Source organism: Corella eumyota, chromosome 7 (assembly GCF_963082875.1).
Source record: "Corella eumyota chromosome 7, kaCorEumy4.1, whole genome shotgun sequence".
In the NCBI taxonomy this organism is placed as follows: domain Eukaryota; kingdom Metazoa; phylum Chordata; class Ascidiacea; order Phlebobranchia; family Corellidae; genus Corella; species Corella eumyota.
This window is the reverse complement of record NC_137496.1, coordinates 1751046-1773120: the sequence shown is the minus strand read 5'-3', so window position 1 is coordinate 1773120 and position 22075 is coordinate 1751046. Positions and strand designations below refer to the sequence as shown.

Here is a 22075-nt window from a genome sequence, read left to right as displayed (position 1 = left end):
TAAAAAAAAATTCGCAAAATAATGTTACAAAAATGCATACTGTCAAAAAAACGGGCGTGGGAAAATTTCCGTGATCACGTGACCCCTCTTAAAATTTGCTGTGTTCATATTACTCAGCATATATTTAATGTTGACATATTGCCACATGTTGTTTCAGTGACTTTTCTCAGGTATTAGGTAATGACATCATCAAAGAGTTTATATGTAAGGTTTAAAGAGTTCTTAACTGCATTTCCATTTGGATGTTTCGTGTTAATAACCACGCTTTTAGTATGTTATTATTTGCAACATATTTACCAAGTTTCGTCCTTGGAAGTTTGTTTGATTCCACATAGCATCTTATACAGTGGCGAAGGTAAGTGTTTATGGTTAGGTTAAAATGCGTTATGTTGTCTAATATGGTCTTACAATGTTAATTTGTGTATGAATGTGTCAAATCTGTCTGTTTGTGAAATATAATAGCTATTAGAGCCGTCTTAAAGTTTGGCATACCGAAAACGACAGACCGATATGTAATGTTCATTTTGAATGTCAAAACGTAGCTTACGTAAATACTAGAACTACTTTAATGTAGATAGTATAGGTAAAAGATGTTTTCTTTTAAAAGATTTAGATAGCCTATGCAATAAAAGATGTTTTATTTTAGTCTCTAGACTGCTGCTGTATGTTTTCTTTCATGGAAATGTATTTTCTTTGATTCTTTCCATATTTTTATTGCTGATGTTTGGTACTTTATCAGAGAAGCAAGCTGGCACTTTACGTTTACTGTATATTATATTCATCTTATCTTTTATCACTGCCATTTTATCAGTTTTAATTACACATGTTTTGTCTTTAATGGATTTTTATGCTGCTGGAACCAGAACGTAAGTCGATATTTTTTATATTAAAAGTATATTTGCATATGTCATTTTGTTTAAATTACTTTAGGTTTTATGCTGGTGTTGGTATGTATTCTCCTTTATTTGGGTTAATGGTAATTTTGTTTAAAAATACACAAATGAAGAAAATTGTCCTTTTATTCTGTATTGTACAAACACACTGGGTACCATGGATTGGTCTCGTACTCTCATTACTTTTGGTCCCAAGATTTAATCTGTTGTTTGGGGTGTGTGGATGCATTTCTGGAATTCTATGTAAGTTTAAGTTGCTTGGGTTATGGTTTTTATTTTAAAGAAACATTTTTATTCTGCAAGAAAATGCATTAATGGTTATTTTGTTTATATTTTTGTATTTTAGATTCTCGATGGCTTGGAAATTGGATTGGTTTACCCACTGCAATAATAACTAAAGTTGATCGATTTTTCTCCCCAATTTTTCAAAGGATACCTTGCGTTAAATATATAAGTGGAACTTCAGATAAATTACCCTTTTATCAGAGGGATATTGTGTAAGTAAATTACAATTAAAAGTTTAAAAAAAATTCAAGACAAGTTTTGCATGATGATATGTAGTTTAAAAAATCCAAAATAGTCAAAATGATTTTTTAATTGTTTTTTTATTTTTAGAAAAGAAAGACCACATTTGCACTTAGGTCAATTTCAGGAATCACCAATTATTTCACAGGCATCAGTTTCTCAATATAAACTACAAAAACTTCATAAAATGGGTTTTCCATTTGAAAATAGCGTAGTGGCCTTGGAGGCAGCTAATGGAAATATAGACCAAGCCGTTTCTATTTTAACAAATGGTCAAGTTGGGTCACACACAGTTGTAATTCCTAATGTTATCTCAAATGGTTCAGCAATCAAAAACTCATAAAATAAAAAACCTTTGTTAAGGCTGTTTTCTGTAGAACAAAACAGTTGTTTTATATTTTCCTAACTTAGTAGATTTTATTTTTATTAAAATACAAAATATGTAAAGCCTAAATGCAGTAGTATATTAAAGTACTTGTACATCATTGTTATAATTGTTTATTTTGTTTTTATTGATTGCATTGCCTTCTGTTTTTAATATTTAACGGGTGATTTGTATTACTTTTTTAATCACAAAGAATTTGATTTAGGTACCAAGTTGTATTTTAAAGTTTTTATAAAAGTGTAAAAATCGTGTTGCATATTTGGTGAATATGGAAAAGTTTTTAGAAAAACCTGAAGTTAAAGAATTGTTAGAAGTGCTTTCAACAAAACGGTTTCACATTGGCCCAGATCGTGTAGTGAATGGTAATTTTTAAAGCCACTTTTATATAAATTATGTGATTTTTTATGGCTAACAATGTATTTGTTTAGAAATAACAGTGTTTAACGATGTTAAAGACATTGGTCCTTTTGAAGCTCAATTTGCTAAATATGCATTTGAAACCTGGAACCCAAAAGCTGGGGATGTAATAGTTGCTACTTATCCAAAGTGTGGTAAGTATATTATTGGGTTATGCTCCGTCCTTATACTTTTTAGTGCTAAAATTTATATAAACAATTTTTTGTAAAAAATATGCTTACTATGAATGCAGATGCATGTTTGGACGATTTATATCATTGGGCTATTTAAAAAACTTTTGTTTTCCTATAAAGCATGGTGTAGACTAAAATTTGTAAACTTTGTTTAATCAAGGCACGCACTGGATGATGGAAATAGTTAAAAGACTTTTATACACTGAAGAACAATACAAATTTATGAAGGAATATTCTATTTTGGATCAAGGCCCTGGTACTTATATATTTTTTTCTTTTTATTTGTGCTGCTATTTAACTTATGTTGGATGTAGGTGTGTGATATTTTTGTTTGCAATTCAATTCCTATTTAAATTACTTTACATTTTGATTAGGAGTACAAGGTACAACTAAATACACTTTTTTGTTTGCATACCACCATTCAAGTTGTGTCTAACACAATGATTTTGCATTTTATTGTAGTGGAAAGGTTTAAACTTTTTGACCAGTTCGACTTTCCTAGTGTGTTATTTACCCACCAACCTGATTTTAACGTAAACATTGACAGATATGAAAAGCTTGGGGCTAAAGTAAGTAAATGTTACGTTACAGGATTTTAAATTTTTTGCTGTAATTTAAACTTTAGTGACATGTAATATTTTAAATTAAATGCTTTTCATTTAAACGTGTTGATCCAACTTTACAGCTGTAAGTCATAATTTTAAATTGGATATTTACTTGATTTTTATTATGTATAGGTTATCTATGTTTACCGTAACCCAAAAGATGTGGCAGTTTCCTTTTATCACTTTCATAAAAACTTCCCCAAAGGTTTGGTAAAAGATGAAAAACTTTTTAACATGGATTGGGATGCACTTTTTGCAAGCTTTATGGATGGTAAAAATATTTGTAGAAACTTGATTTTTTTGATTGATTTGAAAATTAAGGAATTAAGGATAATAAATTAGCGATATTAAAATTCAACAAAAAACGCAGATTTAACTTACTTTTAGGCACCATGAGTGGAATGGTTAGACCTGGCCAAATGTATTTCGATCACTTGTTGGGATATTACAATCAACGTCATAAGTCAAATGTTTTGTTCCTTTCATATGAAAGCATGAAACAGGTTCAAAAATTTATAAAAAATTTAAAATATCTGCAGTTAGTGCATTATCATACGTTATAAACTTAATATATTACCATTCAATGAAACATTATGTTGTTTTATTATTGGTTTAAATGTATTAAAAGGACGCTGAAGCTGCTGTCAGAAAAGTTGCCAACTTCTTGGGCTTAGAGAAAACTGACGATGAAATTCAGTTTGTGTTGGAAAAATCTTCAATGAAAAGTATGAAGAAAGCGCAAGAAAACAGTGCCTTGTTGAAATCTGTTAACATGATGCGAAAAGGTTTGTAGTTTATATCTAAAACTTTTTCGTTTGAACTTACATTTGTATATAAATAGAATTAAGATATGTTTAAAGTATGTTTACAAAAAGATTGTTGTACTAAAAAATTAAAATATAATATCCAACATTTAAAATAATTTTAAGATTTTGCAGAATCTGTATTATAAGCCTTCTAACAAACTGTTGTTATGTGTTTAAGGTATTGTAGGAGATTGGAAAAATCACTTTACCGTTGCTCAATCAGAAGAATTGGATCAACTTGCAAAAGAAAAACTTCAAGGAACAGATATTGAATTTGTGTACAGTCAATAAGATCAAGTAACATTTACATAATATGTTATGGTTGCTGGACATATTGTAATATTTTAAATAGTACTTTACTTAAATTTACCTGTTTTCTAAATTATCTGTAAAAAAGCTTACCTCATTCAAATTAAATATAGAAAAAATTAATCGAAATAGTTTTTATGTCTGCCTTTCGTGTAAATTTTTAAACTCATATAACTGTAGATTTGTACTTAGTATAATCAATTTATTTTTAACTTGTATAGTTTTACGTGGTAACTATGTAGTTTTAATAGTAGTAAATAATTAGAAAAGTAAATTGATTTTTATACCCTATCTTACATAATAATAAAATGAATAAGCTGGATAGCTTTAAATATTTCTAACCTCTGTTTTAACTTTTATATTTAACTCATATACTTGTAAATATGTACTTATTATATACTTTTTAATATTTGTCAAGTACTTGAATGTCAACTTGTAGTTGTACTTAAATCCTTGTAGTACAAATTTTCTCAATATAACTTACAAAAATTTTATAAAATTGTTTTTTCGTTTAAAAAAACAAGGTAGCTTTGGGGACAGCTAAGGAAAATATAGTACAAGCTGTTTCTATTTTAACAATTGGTCAAGTTGGGTCGAAAACAGTTGTAATGAGAACCTTGAAGACTTTTATTTTTAATAAAATTAAAAACCATGTGAAGCGTAAAATCAGAATTATATCAATGTACTTGTATATTATTGTTATTTTTTTTATTTTGCTTTTATTGTTTGCATTGCCTTTTGTTTTTAATATTTTAATGGTGTTTTGAATTATGTTTAATTACTAACAAATCTATTTAGGTTTCTAAGTCGTATTTTTAAGCTTTTTTGTAAAAGTGATTTTGTGTTGCTTATATGGTGAATATGGAGAAGTTTTTAGAAAAACCTGAAGTAAAAGATTTGCTGGAAGTGCTTTCAAAGAAAAAATTTTTTACTAACCTGGATCATGTACCTAATGGTAAGTTTGATGGCCAATATTCTTTAATAAATTTGTGATTTTTGTATGGTAATATTGTATTTTTTTAGAAATATCAGAGTTTAACAATGTAAAAGACTATGGTCCTTTTAAAGCACAATACGCTAAATATGCATATGAAAATTGGAACCCAAAAGCTGGTGATGTAATCATTGCAACTTATCCTAAATGTGGTAAGTGCTTTATGCTTGAACTTAATCAATTCTTGTATTAAAAAATATGCTTACTATGAATACAAATACCTGTTCGAATAATAACGATTATGTAGAAGGTAACTTAAAACACTGAAAATTGTCAATTAAATTTATTAAAGGCACGCATTGGATGATGCAAATAGTTAGAAGTCTATTATACACTGAAGAACAATACAAGTTTATGATGAATTATGCTGTATTGGATCAAGGCCCAGGTACCCTTTTCTTTTTTTGTACCACCATTTTAGGCACTTTAATTTTAGGTACAACTAAAATTTTACACTTGTTTGTTTGAATACCAACATTTAAGTTGTGTTTAACGCAATGATATTACAATTGTAGTGGAAATGTTTAAACTTTTTGACCAGCTTGAATTTCCCACCGTACTATGTACTCATCAACCTGATTTTAACTTGAACATTGACAGATATGGAGAGCTTGGAGCTAAAGTGAGTAAATATTATGTTACAGGATTTCAGATTTTAAGCTGTATTTTAAATTACGGTAACATGTACAATTTTTAACCAAACCTTGTGGACTGTATATTATAATATGGTAGTAGCAAATATCTGCCTGTTACAGTATTCTCACTCATATAAAGAGGTTTTTTCTAAGGGCTTTTAAATAAGATGTCATTATTAATCATCACATATATTAACATCAACTTATTTTTTAGGTTATCTATGTTTACCGTAACCCAAAAGATGTGGCAGTCTCCTTTTATCACTTTCATAAAAACTTCCCCAAAGGTTTAGTGAAAGATGAAAAACTTTTTAACATGGATTGGGAAACTCTTTTTGCTAGTTTTATGGACGGTAAATACATTTGTATTTAACAGTTATTTTTAACAAAACTAAATGCATTACTTGCTAAATTGTTTAATTACTTGGCCCAATACTATTAAATAGGTTGTCATAATACGTTTACATCCAAATTTTCCTAAAGTTATTCTAATCTAACTTACTTTTAGGCACCATGAGTGGAATGGTTAGACCTGGCCAAATGTATTTCGATCACTTGTTGGGATATTACAATCAACGTCACAAGTCGAATGTTTTGTTCCTTTCATATGAAAGCATGAAACAGGTTCAAAAATTTATAGAAAAAATTTAAAGAATCTGCTTTTGGTGGATTTGAATAAGTTTCGAATTAAATAGATTACCATTCTATGCAGCAGACCAGCAGCGTGGTGTAGTGGTCAAAACACTTGTCCTCACTACATGAGGTCCTTGATTCGATCCCCACTGCCCTCATGCTGTAGCACTCTTGAGTAAGATACTATTAATCGTATGAACTACTGCTAAGTCAACCTTTAATTGACAGTTTATAAATATCAAATAATAATTAATATTATCCCGAACTGCCAAAGTCAACTCGAGACCGGGCCGGGGTAACTGATGTTACTTTTTGTTTGGGTTGTAAAGTCAACCTTCCCATATCAAAGATAAATATAGATATATAAAAAAATAATTCTGATTTGTTATATTGTATTAAAGGACACTGAAGCTGCAATTAGAAAGATTGTTAGTTTCTTGGAGTTAGAAAAAACTGACGATGAAATTAAATTTGTGTTGGAAAAGTCTTCAATGAAAAGCATGAAGAAATTGCAAGAAGACACTGCTATGTTCAAATCTGTTAACATGATGCGAAAAGGTTCGTAATTTTATGTCTTTTTTAAAGTACATTTACTTTTAAGATAAGTTCTTTTTTGCCAGATTTTTTTGTAAGGTTAATTTACACACTATTACTATTTGTTTAAGGCATTGTGGGAGATTGGAAAAATTATTTTACAGTTGCTCAATCTGAAGCAGTGGACGCACTTGCAAAGAAAAAACTTCAAGGAACAGATATTAAATTTGTGTACAGTCAATAAGATCAAGTAACAATTATTTATTATATTATGGTTACAAAAAGTAATTTAATATTTTAAAAGATGTTATAACCAAATCTACCTGCCTTCAAAATTATTTTAAAAACCTACCTTATTCAATAGGCAATAAATTAGTTGAAATAGTTTCTATGCCTCCCTTTTGTTTCTGAAATTTTCTAAATTCATATCACTGTAGATTTGTAGTAGTAAATTAATTTATTTTAACTTTTATCTTATGTACTAATAAATTAGGTTAGGTGCTAGCTTAAATTATGTCTAACCACTGTTTTTAATTTTTATTTTAACTCATAATTTTTATTTTTAACTGTAATGTACTAATTAGATTAATGCTTAGTGATGCTTATTTGTAATTGTACTCTAATCATATCAGTATTAATTAATCATCTTATCACCTATAACACTAAACTATTAGATAATAAACAAACTACCTTAATAAAATACTCTATCGTATTTTTTTTAGTAATATTATCACATTAAAATGATTTTTTTAGCATTTTTAGGTCTTTTTAAGTGCACTTTTATTTGCATACTCTAGATAATCTTTACTATGCGTTAGTTGCTTCCTCACGAAGCAAATAAAAAGCATTTTCCAAAGTTCTTTTTATCCATGGATAGTAGTATCGTAAATCTGTGTATATCTCGATATTGTGACCTATTCTATAACTGGTTACTCCGGCCGAATACCAATTGCTGTTAAAAAGACATTGAATAAGAAACCCTTCTTCAGTTGTTCTTCGGTTTGTTTGTTGTTGAAAAGATTTCATTCTTGCGCATCCAACTATGGTTGGGTTGGTTTCAGTGTCTGTGCTGCTATAGCCTGGTGTTATTCTTCGTTTACAATCAGAATCTGATAAAATATCAAGATCGTAAACGTTTGTGAATCTCCACTGTGATGCTACTTTTGTTAACATATCAGAAGACCATTGCACAGCCCAACAGTTTGTTAGTTTATGCATAGTATTATCCCCAACACAAATTGGTTGCATTAGGTTCTGAACTGGCATTTCATTCCTCGACATTACAAGAGCAATGTCGTTTTTTAACGAGTAAGGATCGAATTCAGGATGTGTGAAAATAGTTCGAACTTTGGTGAACGATCGTGTTTTAATTTTATCAAACAATTCTGTCTGTTTTGTAAATCTGTAGATAATCATTGGATCTTCGGCTCCTTTGTTGCTTTCGTTCATAAAATTGTAAACACAATGTGCTGATGTAACCACGAATCGTTCGTTTATCAAGAAAGCATTGCAAGTCCTTCTTGTTGATTGCATCACCATGGTTTGCCATAACGAAGCAGTTGGTTTTATTCCTAAATATTTATGTACGGGAAAGTCAAACCTAGGATCTCCGCAATTCTCTTTAACAGCTGGCCATGGAACTGAGTTCCAATGCACTGAAAATCCGTTATTTCGATGTTGAGTCTTTGAAGAAGTAGAAAACGTTACTTGAACAACTCCTGTCATACTGTTAATAGAAAACCCAGAATCAGTTGATTTACATATTCTTATTGTTTGATCGCCCTCAATTAAAAGATTGTCGTGGCACTTGTATTCTGTACTTGAATTGCCTAACTTAATTTTGGAGAAGCCAATCCTTAATTTGTGCTTAGCCAAATTGGTTTTTATAGTCCATTTGCATTTCACAAAAGGTGGATAAATCATCGGGAAATTTGGAGAAGCAAAGTCGCCAGAATTTGCTGTTAACTTTCCACCGCACATGCAGTTACACACAGTTGTTTCCATAACATAAGTAAAGTTCGTATTGACCAGCCTTGGTTTTTCAAAATTATAAACCTTAACAACCCATTGAACTTTTGCTACTTGAGAATGCCACTGTTTACCGTTAAGATCTGGGCCTAGATAAAAGTCACCAACTTTGATATGATATTTAGATGAAGGGGATGTGTTATCTGCGCATGTTACAGCTTGTTCCGTGTCATTTGTTAAGCATGTATCTAAAGTAAGACGTTGGCCGTCCATTTTTAAACACAGTTCATTGGCAATGTTTTGAATGTTCCCACCACTATACCAATTCCACAGTTGAAATGGATTCTCGTTTTTACATTTTTGTAAAATCGGGTAAACTGTATTTTTTGTCGACTCGAGACATGTTTCGTTGATGTTTTCCCCCCTTAAGAGCATTTGGAATGTAATAAAATATGATTCTGAATGGGCGTCATTACATTGTGGTACTTCGTTATGTAACCATTCGCCACTTTCAGGACATTTAACCGAGTTTGGCCCCGACAATATATAACCTTCATTACAAGAAAAATAACAAGATTCTCCAGGTACTAGTCCACCATTTTCGTTGGTGCAATCTGCTGGGTTAACTGTGCCATGATACAGTTCATTTAAAGGGGGACACTTTTTTAGAACACAAGTTTCGTTTCCCCCTTCCCATTTTCCATTATCAAGACACATTCTTTGTTTTGAACCAAATATGTCATAACCAGGTTGACATTCTATGATTATTATCGAATTTACCACGATCGCACCATTTGTAAGACCAATGTAAGTAATTTCACTATGTTGCGAAGATGTTATTCTCATGCAAAAATCAACCGAACAAATTGGCTTAAAATGATTCCATTTTCCGTTTTTGCAAATCACTTTGTTGGTTCCATGTAATGCAAAACCATGATTACACTCGACTGTACAAGTATCTCCATGATTGCTAGCTTCTTGCAAACATTTTTCTGGGTAAACGTTTCCGTTTAATATATCACCAAATGGTTGACATTTTGGTACACACTGAGCTCGCTCGCCAGACCATATACCATCTTCTATGCAGGTTCTAGTTTGTGACCCAATAAGAACAAATTCAGCATCACACGAAGTGTTACAGTTAAAATTTAGAGGCAAATTGCCGTCTTCGCATGTGACAGGGATTGTTCTTCCATTTTGCGGTGGTATAATTGCTGGGCATATCACATCACAACTCGGTAAAGTACCGTTCCAAATACCACCTGTGCTGCATGTTATTTGACTATCGCCGACTAAGAAAGCATTATCTTTGCACTGCATGTTACAAACAATTCCCTCAGCAACAAAGCTATGTTCACAGGATTGTGGAAATACGCGCAAGTTTTTATTCTTTGGCAATTTTACGCATTGCTCCGTTCCAATGCATACTGGTATTTCTTCAGACCATTTTCCATTAGCCTGGCATACTGCATAACTACTTCCTTTTAATGAAAAATTGCTTTGACAAACAAACTGGCATCTCGTCCCTTCTATTATTAAATCCGATAAACATAAAGGTGGAAAGGTTTTACCTCCGTAGATGTTTTTAAGTGGGTGACATACGCCAGTTTTTCGAAATCCACAAATACCACGTACACCTGTATAATGTTCCCCCTTCCATAACGTCGACTTGTAATTTTCTTTCCGTATGTTTAAGCCAGTGCGAAATATGGGACCAGCGTCTAAATACGAATTGGTGTCAATTTGTTGGATGGAAGTAAATTGTGATTGAAAATTATCTCCGCATCGCCATTGCTGAAGTGGGTTGGTTGAATCACATTTATACGTCATCACTTTGCTTTTCGAGCCTACGTCGTCGATAAAATTAATCTCGTTTGTGTTGTTTGTACCAATGTTGTTAATTCTTCCACTTAAGTTGAATGCTAAAACCTCTTTTTCATCGAAAGTTAGACATTTTTCGTACATCACATTTTCCAAAGAAGAATGCGAACTCCAACGCCAGAGTTGATGTTTATAGTTGGCCTTACACGGTCTTTTAAAAACTAAAGAATTAGAGTTTGCCTCCAAACACAGTTTTTTTCCTTTAAACTCATTTACACTAAAAATGCTGAACTGAACATCAGGAATACAAGTAAATTTTGAACCTGACCATATTCCAATATTATCACAAATTCGATTTTTTGAGCCTTGTACTCGATATCCAGCATTACAGTTAACAGTGCACATTTCTTGGGTACATATTTTTGGCTTCAAATATCCATTTTCTACCGAAGTTATTTTCTCGCAGGGTTGATTGCATCTATACTGTGTTAAAGAGGTCCAATTAAGTTGTGTAGTGCATGTTGTTGTTACAGGTCTTGAGATTACTTTACCTTCAGTACAACTTAACGTGCATATAGTACCCATTGGCACTAACGAGTTAAGACATTGAGGCTCCAGAAATGTTAGATCGTTTTTCGATGGGTATTGTGAACAAAAAGGTTTGCATACGGATTGACTATCTGGGACCCATGCTCCGGAAAAATCACAAATTATGTTAATGATGTCGCTATTTTCTTTAAGACATCTTACACCACAAACTGTCCCTGCCTTTGACTCGTTTTTGCCACAACTTAAAGGCACCGCTTGGGCATAAAATGGAAGCCAAAGCATGGGACATTTTGAGCCTTGCCTCATTGAACATATTGATCCTATTTGTGTATCACTGTTTGGGTTAAATGAATACATAAGACTTCTTTTAGAGATTGCATTGCGTAACACTGCACCATCCCCATTTTCTGTATTAACTGTTAAAGAAAAATTACGGAGTTTTAGAGTGGTGACCAGTTCAACATCACAATCCCATTGTTGCAGAATATTCGTTCCGTTACATATCTCAGTTGTTAGATAAACACCTTCAGCAGGTTCTGAAACTGACATACACTTTCCTGATCTTGTATTTTTTATTAAATATTTGCCGTACCACATCCATTTAATATTTTGCGATGAAGAGAAATCTTCCCAATCGATCAAAACAACTTTTGATTCCTCTTCGCCTAAGCATAATGCACTGAATTCTACACGGTTAAAAATAATCATTGAATCTGGTTGATATACACAAGAAGCTAACCCAGGGCTCCAAGTAGTCAAGTTTTTGTTTAATGTACATAATGATGATTCGACTCCACTTATTCCGTAGTTATCATTACATGTCAAGGTACAAATCGTTCCTTCTGTGTATAAATTGGTGAATTTGCCTTCGTTATCAATACATGAAAATGTCCCATGTTCTCTTATGGGTTTGTTACAAGTTTGAATACAATTCTGAATTGGTTCTTGGTCCCATTCTCCATTTTCTCCACAAACTAGTGTTTTTGATATGTCCCCGTTTTTAGAAGTAAATGTATCTGGACATGAAACTACACATTCCGTTCCTGGAACTTGGAGTGAACTACTACATGTACCAGGCTGGTACTTAACGCTTTTATCGAGATTTAATATTGGACAAGAACGCTGACAAGTAAATTCGCCTTTCGACCATTGCCCGTCTTCTTGGCATAATTTAACACTTTGCCCCTTACCAATGAACTGTTCTTGACAAGAAAAAACGCATTCGCTACCTTGAATTATATCATCACCCAAACAAAATGAAGGTTGTAAAATACTATTTAGAGAGCGTGCTAGTTTTGGGCACCTTTTAACACAGTCACCAAACTGTCCAGACCAAGTTCCGTTTTTTTTGCATGTTATGCTTTGTTTTCCACGCCGTTCATATCCTGGCAAACATGATATACTGCAAGAAAATCCTATGGGGATTTTTGCTGATAAACACACAACATCATTCAGCATTGAATTTTCTGGAATATTTTCTGGCTGTTTGCATGGTGTTAGGCATTTAGTTGCCGTGCCCGACCATGTACCATTCGACAAACACACTCTGTATTGAGAACCAGTTTGTATCATATTTTCATCACAAGAAAAGGCACAAACTGTATCAGCTAAACAATCTTTAGATAAACAAGACGCTGGAATAACTTTTCTCTGATTACTGAAAGTGAACGCTGGACATGGTTTTTGGCAAGTCGGCTCAGGATTTGACCATTTTTCAGTTGATAAACACTCGCGATACGAAGGCCCACTTAACTTAAGCTCCTCCTGATGACAAGAGTAATAACATCTTGTGCCTGCAACCGGCCTGGTTCCAAAGTCAGTACATATTTCGGGCTCCACAGTTCCTCTGTCAAGTGGACTACCTGGCGGGCATGTTATTTTACACATCGGTGTCTGAGAGGTCCATTTGCTGTTATTCATACAAGTTATCATAGACGACCCCAGCAACTTGTAACCTGTCGAACATGTAAACTTACAGGTTGAACTTTCAGGGTGATTTACTGCTTTTAGACATTTTGTAGGAGATGGCTTCAAATGCTTGGTAATATGCTTACTTATAGAAGGACAAGCTGCAACACATTTAGGTACGTTTTCACTCCAGGATCCGTGCTTTAAACAAGTTGTACTTCTTATATCTGGGCTCACCATTTGTTTGTGAGGGCAAGAAAAATGACATTCAGCACCTAATAAAACTGTTTGCAAGGCACACGTTACTGGGCTTACCATAAGACCTTGTGTGGCTTGTAATGGCGCACATTCGCTTTCACTTATGGCTGTACATACACCAGTTCGATTAAATTGTAAAGTTTTTGCGTACCATTGAGTATGGATTGATATTGTATTTTGTTCGAAATTGTGTATAAACTTTAAATTTTCGTTGCTAAATAGCAAAACTTCGGTTTTTGATAGCAAAGAAAATAAGGGAAAAAGTTTGGAAATTGTGAGCCGAATAAACCAAGAACGATCTGGATCGTTGCAATCCCATCTCTGATTAGGATCTGTATCATCACATGGTTTTATAATTAAATGGCTTTCCATTTGCTGTATTTTTCCTGAAAGGCATGTACGGTAATAACCATTTCTTATCATTTTCTTATGATACCATTCCCATCTGTCCTCTGGGTTGTTAAGGTCGCAAAATTGATAGAGTTTCATGTTTACGCTTGTGGAGCTGATTCCACTAAGACACCAAAGTTTATTTGGTGGGGAACTTTGAAGAAGTAAAAATTGAAAACTTCGCGCGCAAATCGGTTGAGAATGACTCCAAAAACCATTTTCTAAGCAAGTTCGTTCATTTGTTTCCCCGTCTAATACATAATTTGGTAAGCATGTGTAAACACATTTACTTCCAACAACGCCTGGTGTTTTTTCACATGTTATTTTACCATTAACTGGTGCGTTAGGTGTTTTACATGTTCGCTTACATTTAGGCTGGATACTGCTCCAAATACCTTCTGCAGTACATACTCGAATTTTATTTGCAGTGAGGCTGTATATACTGTTGCAAGCATAAACACATGTTTCAGATATTACTTTACTTGTACCCACACAATTTAAAGGAAGGATTCTTCCGTTGGTCAATGAAGACAGCGAAGGACAAGAACGAATACACGTTGCCTTATTCCCTGTCCAAATACCTTCACTGAGGCAAGTTCTTGTTCTAGAGCCAACTAAATTGTAACCCGTTGGGCAATTAAAAGAACAAGTAAACCCTGGTTCCTGATTGGATTTAGAACAGTCTTCTGGTGACATAATTAAATTTTCTACACTTGTAATAGGTGGACAGTTTTTGATGCAAATAGGATTTACTCCCGACCATTTACCATCTGCTCTACATACCCTTGGAGTTGAACCCGATAATATAAACGAATCTTTACAGTTGTAGTTACATATTGAACCCTCCGTCTGTTGTTGAATGATGTCACAAGACGAAGGCGTTAATACACTATTAGGAGGTGGTGTAAGCGCTGGGCAAAGTTTGTGGCATGATCCAACGTTAGTATTTGACCACACGCCGTTTGCAGTACATACTGTTTTGAAGCCTCCAATCATTTCATATCCAGAGTTACAGTAGTATCTACACTGAGTTCCTATTAAAATGTTATTTTGGGAGTGACAGCCAGCTCGTAAGTAACCATGATCCATTGCAGGAAGCGAGGCACAATTCCCATGATTTTTAAACAAACAAATTGATCCTTCGTTGGTTTCGTTTCTGGCATTTATATCCCATGTAGAAGGAACTAATGATGTATTAAACGTATCTTTCTTGATAGAGAATGCCCTTGGTGTAGTACTTGGCATAAATAGCAATATATTATTATCGTAGGAGAATTGTTGTTGGAAGTTGATATTAAAACTACAATGCCATGGATGTGATATTGAGTTACATTTTTTTAAAACAATCGGTGAAAATCGATGAAGGTTTTCTGGTGCAAGGCATTTTTGCGTAGCAACGTTTCGAATTTTAGTGTTTTCAAGCCATTCCCATTTCAATTTGGTGTCACCAATCAAGTTACAATCTGATTTTGTTACCCAATCACTTTCCATGTCAACTGCGGATAAACACGTCAGCGAGGCCTTAAATTCGATAAGAAATTGATTTTTCTTGCTACACTGCATCATGGGTTCATCCCATTGACCGTTACTTAAACACGTAATTGTCCGAGAGTAACCCAATGCGTATCCAGGATCGCAAATGACTGTGCATTCGTCACCTTTCGTGTTGTGGCCTTGTGAACAACGTGGGGGTTCAATTGTAGCATGTCTAGGCGGGGCTAATCTTGGGCAAAGTTTTCTACATTCTGCTAAAGGTCTACTCCAAGCTCCGTTAGCTTGACAAATTGAAGCCTCCAAATCTTGTGGAACAGCAATAAACCCTACATCACATGATGCTGTGCAAGACGTGTCAAATCTTACACTGCTAAAGGAGCATTCTAATGGAACAATACGCCCATAATCAGGTGCTGACATAGGCGAACAGACGTTAGGTCCAGAAATTTGATTACAAGTTGGAGCCGAAATATCCCAAGATCCTGAATTGCAAGTTGCCTTTGAATCACCTGTTAAGTAGTAGTGAGTGTTGCATTTAAAATGGCAAGTTTCTCCGTGAATTCTTCCCTTTGCAATTGTGCAATTACTAGGATATAACACGCCGTTGTTTGGTGCGTTTAGCGGCGGGCAGTATTCCAAACATTCAGGCACTTCTTCGCTCCAAACTCCATCGTCAAGGCAATAAAGAGTTCCTGTCGCACCCTTGGCAAGTGTACGAAATACGCCAGGTGAACAAGTAACTTCACATGCAGTACTTGACCATGCTGCTGTACTATTGTTAATGCATTTCAAATCAGATACCAAACCGTGTGCTGAAAGTGTTAATTTTGGACACGTTGTTCTTCTACAATTAACATCTAAATGGCTCCATACACCGAGGTTTAAACATGTAACTTCAGTTGAATTTTTTCCAGAATTTAGTGTGTAACCTTCATCGCATATGGTATCACAAGTGGTGCCTATGTCTACGGAGGTATGGCACAGATAAGGTGACAAATTTGAACCAGTTGATGTTACAAGCTCAGGGCATTGGCCCAACGGTGTTAGCATACCGCATACAGAGCCCTCGTTCCCTATTGAATTAATCGAAATCCAATTGACCGAATTCGACAACTCAATTTTTTGAATATCAATTGATGTGTGTAGGTTGTTTTGGTGCAAATAAAAATTTGTATTTCGAACCTTTAAAACTGAAAACCCGTTTACTATTTCACATTCAAACCTTTGTTTATCATCAGCTGGATTGCATTCCGTTAATTGTAATTCTGCGTTAGCTTCAATCTTCTCAACACCAAGACACCAATAAGTACCAACATGACGAATCAAACCAGTGCTTTCTTTCGACCACCTATCCATTGAATTATTGAACGCACAATTTTGTTGAGACTTTTTCACAGCAAAATATGAATTTTGGTGCTTGTAGTATGCTACAGATATGCAGTTATTTTCGTCACCTTTCTTGGTTGTTAGAAGAAATTGTTCCTCAATCACACATGTAGGAAGCGCATTACTCCATTGACCATTCGATAAACACACCGCTTCGTTTTTGCCGACAAGTCGTTTGTTGACATCACATTCAAAAATACATTTTTGTAGGTTAGGTAAACCATCTGATTGAAGGCATGCTGATGGGTTTATTGTACCATTAGGCAACGATAATAAAGTTGGACAAAAATGTTGGCACGTGGGGCTGGAACTGTTCCAAAGACCATTTTCTTGGCAAGTAATAGAAGATTTATCTATTGGAAATATGCGCATTGATCCAACGCATGTGAAAGTGCAAGTCGAATCCATTGGAAAACCATCAACGTCGCAAGTTACTGCACCGTAAACGGGACTATTAGGCTTCGCACATGCTCTTACACAACTATACGATGTATCATTCCACGATCCATTTTCATTACATTCGATAATGCGTGAGCCTTTTATTGTGTAGCCTTCTGTGCAAGCTAAACCACACTTGGCGCCAACTTCACTCATTCCTGTTGGGTTTGGACACGAATCTGTTGAAGTTATTTTCAAGTGTAATGGTATAACAATTGGTTGACATTGGCGCCTGCAGTGTGGTTGTTTTGTACTCCATTGCCCGCCTACTAAACAAGCAACATTAGGCTCGCCATAAATTGAAAATCCGATATCGCAGTGGAATGAACATATGGAGCCGGAACGAACATATGAATTACTTGTACAATGCTCTGGTGAAACACTTCCGTTTCTTATGCTGTATCGACTGAATGCTGTACATGATTTAACGCATTTTGGGGAAGTGCTCCCTGTGTAGACGCCATTTAAACACGTTACTGAGGACTTCACTTCATTTATTTCATACCCAAGACTGCACAGAAAAGTACATTTTGTACCTGACCGCACAGCAGCTGTAATACAGGCTGCAGGTGACCAGCGCCCATTATCCATTTGCGTTAAAACAAAACATTTTCCGTTGTTGGTGATACCAAATAAGCTGGTCGTCATTTTTGTATCTATATCATATATTTGCCATCTGGTTAAAGGTGTGGGAAATGATATTGCTAAGACGTTCTGGCTGGTCGGGTAACCATACCACAGGTATAAATCGAAGTTTTGCAGCTTTAAGGTGTAATCTAGGCCTGCTTTTTTAGGCCAAGACCATTGTTGTGTTGGATCAGAAATATTGCATTTTAAAAACACCAAGCTTGACATGGGTTCAACTTCAGTAAAACCGATGCATAATCCGTTTTCTGCATTTTTAATTAAACTGCCACTTTCGATGGACCAAAGATTTGAATGAGTTTCTTTACAATTATCGAATTTAATTTTAGCTGGCAATCCACGTACTGAAGATAAGCAAACATGAATGTTGTTGTACTTCATCGTTATCAAAAATTGGTTTTGAAAATCACAAGTTGTGTTTGCTGACCAATTGCCGTCTTCTAAACACGTAATTCGTCTTGGCCCGTTGTAGCCGTATAATAACTCGCAGTGATATTCGCAAATGTCACCTGCAATTTTTTTGGTCATTGAGCAGTCTGTTGGCGTTATATAAGCGTGTGGAATATTGGGTATCATCGGACATGTTGATTTACAGTTACCTATCGGTTCAGACCAAAGGCCGTCTTCACTACAAATAATGTAAGTCGACCCTACTGATTTATAGCCTGGATCGCAGTATAGTTTACAAGTTGAATCCTCTACATTTCCAGTGCATAAAAGCGAGCCGTTTTGAGGTGGCAAAATTGGGTGACATTGCGATTTGCAACGTGGCGTTGGATAATCCCATTCTCCGTTATACAAACATGTTAAAATATTCACCTCAGCTGATTCTACATACCCAGTGTCACATGAAAACGCGCAAGTACCTGGGCTTGTTGTGAGTGTACTTGAGCATGATGTAGGATATATCATTCCGTGCAGGGGAACATTTAGCGGCAAACAAGTGTGGCGACATTGTGGTGGAATTTCGGACCAATCGCCGTTTCGATCGCAGGTTCGAATAGTTGCTCCAACAAGTTGTAATCCAGGTTGACATGTGTAGGTGCAAGCCATTCCATCAAAAACTACTGATTGGGTGCAGGCTGATGGGTGAACTACGGCATTTGGAACATGTTCTAATATTTTACATTTTCGTCTACAAACAGGAACTTCTTCTGTCCATCTGTGTATTAAAATTAAGGTTTAAATGAAACTAAAAAGTCTAGACTTTTAATTTTTTTTTACATAGCTGCTAATTTATTAAAAGTGCACTTTGAGTTGACGAAACTATCTCTTAATTTATGAATTAAAACTACATATTAACTAAACAAATTGGATTTACCTCCCGTTGTTGTCACAGGTCGTCGAAATTTTTCCCTCCAATACCAACGAATCATCGCAAGAGAAGGTACATACGTCACCAACTACTAGTTGCGAAACCGGCCAATCAAAACATTTTCTTGGTTGTACAAATCCGTTGCTAGGTGGGGTTAGTAAAGGGCAACTTCTTTTGCAATCGGCAAGCTCAACGTCCCAGTTACCATCTTCCATGCAGGTTTTCGTTGTAATGTCAGTAGTTTGAATATATCCCTTTTTGCATATCATAGTACATCTATCTAACCATCGCAGTGGTTCAGGACTATCACCGCCTCCTGTACATTTATAAGGCCACACTGAGAAAGTAGTGTCGATTTCAACAAATGGACAAGGGTAATAGCACCAGTCACTTCTTATCCAGGAGCCGTTTAAACACTGGGCAGTGACAGGTTTAATTAAAAGTGGGTGGTTACATTTAATATCGCATTTTGTTCCATGTTCAAAACTGTTGCTAGCGTTGCATTTTGAATTTAGTATTTCCAACTGATTTTTTACTTCGGGTTTTTGCTCGCATCCTTTTAGCTTTGTCCCGCCGTGGATTGAAAGATAATTTGGTATGTCAATATGTTGGCCGAGGTTATAAACAGGTGGTAAAGTTTGTTGAAGAAAATCTTCCACCGATACAGAACGGGCTGTCAAGCTACCTTGCTGAAAAGCCAGTTTACCTGGATCGGCGACAAAAACTTTATTTTTAACCAATTCACGACGAACAGTTTTAACCATCGATGGTAGATCAAACACCGCTTCATCAGTTTTGTAATCTGTTTTATTATTGCTGGGAATGATCACGTGTTTGATAACGTAGTTGTTTAGGTTGGCAACAGAACGCCTTTTTCGCTAAAATATAAAATGAGGTTAATCACAAAATACATTTTCTAAATTCTATGCATAAGACTTACTTAATAGTGTTTTAATATATTAATTTATTTACTTTTACATTAGGTAGCTCGTTGTTTTGAAATAAACCGAGAACTTTAATGTCCGAAATAGGATTGTTTGAAGATTGGTAGACTCTTAACATTTCTGGTTTCAACCTATTTTCAATGATCTCTTTCGTTTCGTTGGAATTAAAATTTTCGGCCATTTTAGACAAATCCATTTCTAAAAAGTATAGTAACGTATATAAGCCATATATAAGTAATTACAATGCAAGTATATACAATTACCCTTACCACTTGTAGACTCCACTGTCCATGATGCTTCTATTTCAGCTGGTGGTTTAAATACTTCTATCATGGTTTCTTCAGCCAACATTGGAAGAATAAAAACCGAAGCCACTACGCCAATAACAATCAGTATTACTAAAGGTAACACAAAAAAATACCACCTTGATTTTATCAGCTCGATCATCAGCCTTCGTCGATATAATGGAGTTAGAGTTTTCAGCATTGCTTTGATTTCGTCGGGTTCATGAAGCAATGCCTTTCGCCTGGCATGTTTATGGTGTTTTCTGTTGTGCAGCTTTTGATCTGAAACTACAACTTGTGCTGACGATTCACTTGATGTGATTTGGCTGCCTTCATGTGGGTTGTCAGGGTTTAATTCAGCATCTATTAGACTTGTGTCGATGTTGCTGTCAAACGTGGGATTTGGCTGTGATTCGGTTCCACTGTTCCGCCTCTCCTTAATATGACTTGATCTTAACAATGATGATCTTTTTTTAGGTACTGGCGTGCTAACCAACGACCTGCTTGTTGCTATTTCTGTGTTAGAATCAGTTATAAATACAACGCTTTTAACCCCTGGCTCTTCAGTGCTTTCCCAGTCTCTTAACAATGTTTCTTGTGAAACTTCGCTGGAACTTGGTTGAATGGTTATCACTTCGTTGCTTTCTTCTTCAACAACTTCAATTACATCAAATTCTTGCTCCATTATTGGTAATAAAACTCTAAAGTTAAACAAAAATACATTAGTCGTTTACTTGTAGGGTTGTGCTTAGTTCTTATTAGTAGTTACAATTTTTAAATAATTCAATTTAGTTTACATGTTTTACCTACCCAAATATGCAGCATTTAACCATCAAAAGCGTTTAATATTAATGGGAGTATCTTTTCACTTCAAGCAAAACTTTAAGGTTGTAGGTTCAATGACAGTTTAAAAAATAAAATGTTTAAAAATTTCCTTGTTTTTTAGTTTAACTTTTTGGATTATCACGTCATAAAATATTAACTATTTACTAACAACAAGTGTTTATATACATTGGCATCACGTGTTATAAAACATAAAATTGGTATATTTTAAAAAATGGGTTATTTTAATATTTGCTTTTAAAGAAAATGGGTTTTAAAGAAATAATATCTTTTAAAAAAATGGTAAATTATATGATAAAATCAATAAAATGTTGTATTAAAAGTTTACGCAAAATATAGTGACGTCACGAATCTCGCTTGGTTTCTTGAAATCGCATGAGCTAGGGCTTTAGCTCGATTTGGGTTTGAGAAAACCGGGGTTAGGGTTCCCAATAAAATTAATCTATTTAATCGAAGATACAAAACTTTAGATTTCATATAAAAAATATAAAAACGCGTTATTTGCGTTTTCTACGCTACGTAAATATATGGGTTAATATGTTTATTTATTATTAATACCTGTTATTAATACCTATTATTAGGAATATACCAATATATTAAAAGGGACGTTGTTAATTTGTTTTATTAAGTGTATACGCGTTATTAATTTTGGGACAACCGACTTTACAGACTAAACAAAAGAGTAACTTTTTAACGTGAAACTAACCCTAAAAAACAAGTTGCTTTTTACGTGTTAAATTACATACGATCTTCTTAATGAAGCCTCCTACACTTAACAGTTTATGTCGTATAGAAAATTTAAGGCCAGGCCCTATAACGTACTCCCATAAGATATTTCAATAAGGGACTAACAATACAGTCAGGGTACGAATTAACGTTTAAAAAGCGATTCGCTAAAAATAAGGTCCCATTTTTAGAGCAAT

At 34.4% G+C, this 22075-nt stretch overlaps 3 protein-coding genes across 4 annotated transcripts; 2 read left to right on the top strand and 1 right to left on the bottom strand.

The window, feature by feature from the left end:
• The first annotated feature begins 144 nt into the window (after positions 1-144).
• LOC145759185 (uncharacterized) lies at positions 145-2002 on the top strand. The gene is made up of 5 exons (XM_082572949.1): positions 145-355; positions 647-866; positions 931-1136; positions 1240-1390; positions 1509-2002. The coding sequence occupies exons 1-5, from the start codon at positions 181-183 to the stop codon at positions 1759-1761; spliced, it is 1005 nt and encodes a 334-aa protein (XP_082429075.1). The 5' UTR covers positions 145-180; the 3' UTR covers positions 1762-2002.
• Positions 2002-7302, top strand: LOC145759186 (sulfotransferase 6B1-like). Of its 2 annotated transcripts, XM_082572952.1 has the most exons (9): positions 2002-2165; positions 2232-2354; positions 2554-2649; positions 2856-2962; positions 3131-3269; positions 3386-3501; positions 3627-3783; positions 3983-5068; positions 5137-5257. In XM_082572952.1, the coding sequence occupies exons 1-8, from the start codon at positions 2072-2074 to the stop codon at positions 4093-4095; spliced, it is 945 nt and encodes a 314-aa protein (XP_082429078.1). In that variant the 5' UTR covers positions 2002-2071; the 3' UTR covers positions 4096-5068; positions 5137-5257. The 2 variants fall into 2 exon arrangements, with proteins under 2 accessions (XP_082429078.1, XP_082429076.1); XM_082572950.1 differs by lacking the exons at positions 2002-2165; positions 2232-2354; positions 2554-2649; ... (2 more) ...; positions 3386-3501; positions 3627-3783 and adding exons at positions 5400-5495; positions 5623-5729; positions 5957-6095; ... (1 more) ...; positions 6777-6933; positions 7041-7302 and having other exon boundaries at positions 4099-5068; positions 5137-5259.
• A 414-nt stretch (positions 7303-7716) lies between these two features.
• LOC145759593 (uncharacterized) lies at positions 7717-20994 on the bottom strand. The gene is made up of 4 exons (XM_082573441.1): positions 20289-20994; positions 20054-20223; positions 19088-19959; positions 7717-18928 (listed from the first exon to the last, which is right to left on the bottom strand). Exons 1-4 carry the CDS (start codon positions 20992-20994, stop codon positions 7717-7719), a joined length of 12960 nt encoding a protein of 4319 aa, XP_082429567.1.
• Between the last annotated feature and the right edge of the window lie 1081 nt (positions 20995-22075).

What these genes read in the sequence shown, in the direction of transcription:
- LOC145759185 (XM_082572949.1), top strand. Translation starts at nt 181, where the DNA reads ATGACATCATCAAAGAGTTTATATGTAAGGTTTAAAGAGTTCTTAACT. An exon ending in CATCTTATACAGTGGCGAAG is followed by an intron (nt 356 to 646) that starts GTAAGTGTTTAT and finishes GTTTTATTTTAG; the next exon opens with TCTCTAGACTGCTGCTGTAT. An exon ending in ATGCATTTCTGGAATTCTAT is followed by an intron (nt 1,137 to 1,239) that starts GTAAGTTTAAGT and finishes TTTGTATTTTAG; the next exon opens with ATTCTCGATGGCTTGGAAAT.
- LOC145759186 (XM_082572950.1), top strand. Translation starts at nt 4,966, where the DNA reads ATGGTGAATATGGAGAAGTTTTTAGAAAAACCTGAAGTAAAAGATTTG. An exon ending in ATGGAGAGCTTGGAGCTAAA is followed by an intron (nt 5,730 to 5,956) that starts GTGAGTAAATAT and finishes CTTATTTTTTAG; the next exon opens with GTTATCTATGTTTACCGTAA. An exon ending in CATATGAAAGCATGAAACAG is followed by an intron (nt 6,367 to 6,776) that starts GTTCAAAAATTT and finishes ATTGTATTAAAG; the next exon opens with GACACTGAAGCTGCAATTAG.
- LOC145759593 (XM_082573441.1), bottom strand. Translation starts at nt 20,994, where the DNA reads ATGGAGCAAGAATTTGATGTAATTGAAGTTGTTGAAGAAGAAAGCAAC. An exon ending in GGAGTCTACAAGTGGTAAGG is followed by an intron (nt 20,224 to 20,288) that starts GTAATTGTATAT and finishes TATACTTTTTAG; the next exon opens with AAATGGATTTGTCTAAAATG. An exon ending in ACGAGCTACCTAATGTAAAA is followed by an intron (nt 19,960 to 20,053) that starts GTAAATAAATTA and finishes TTTATATTTTAG; the next exon opens with CGAAAAAGGCGTTCTGTTGC.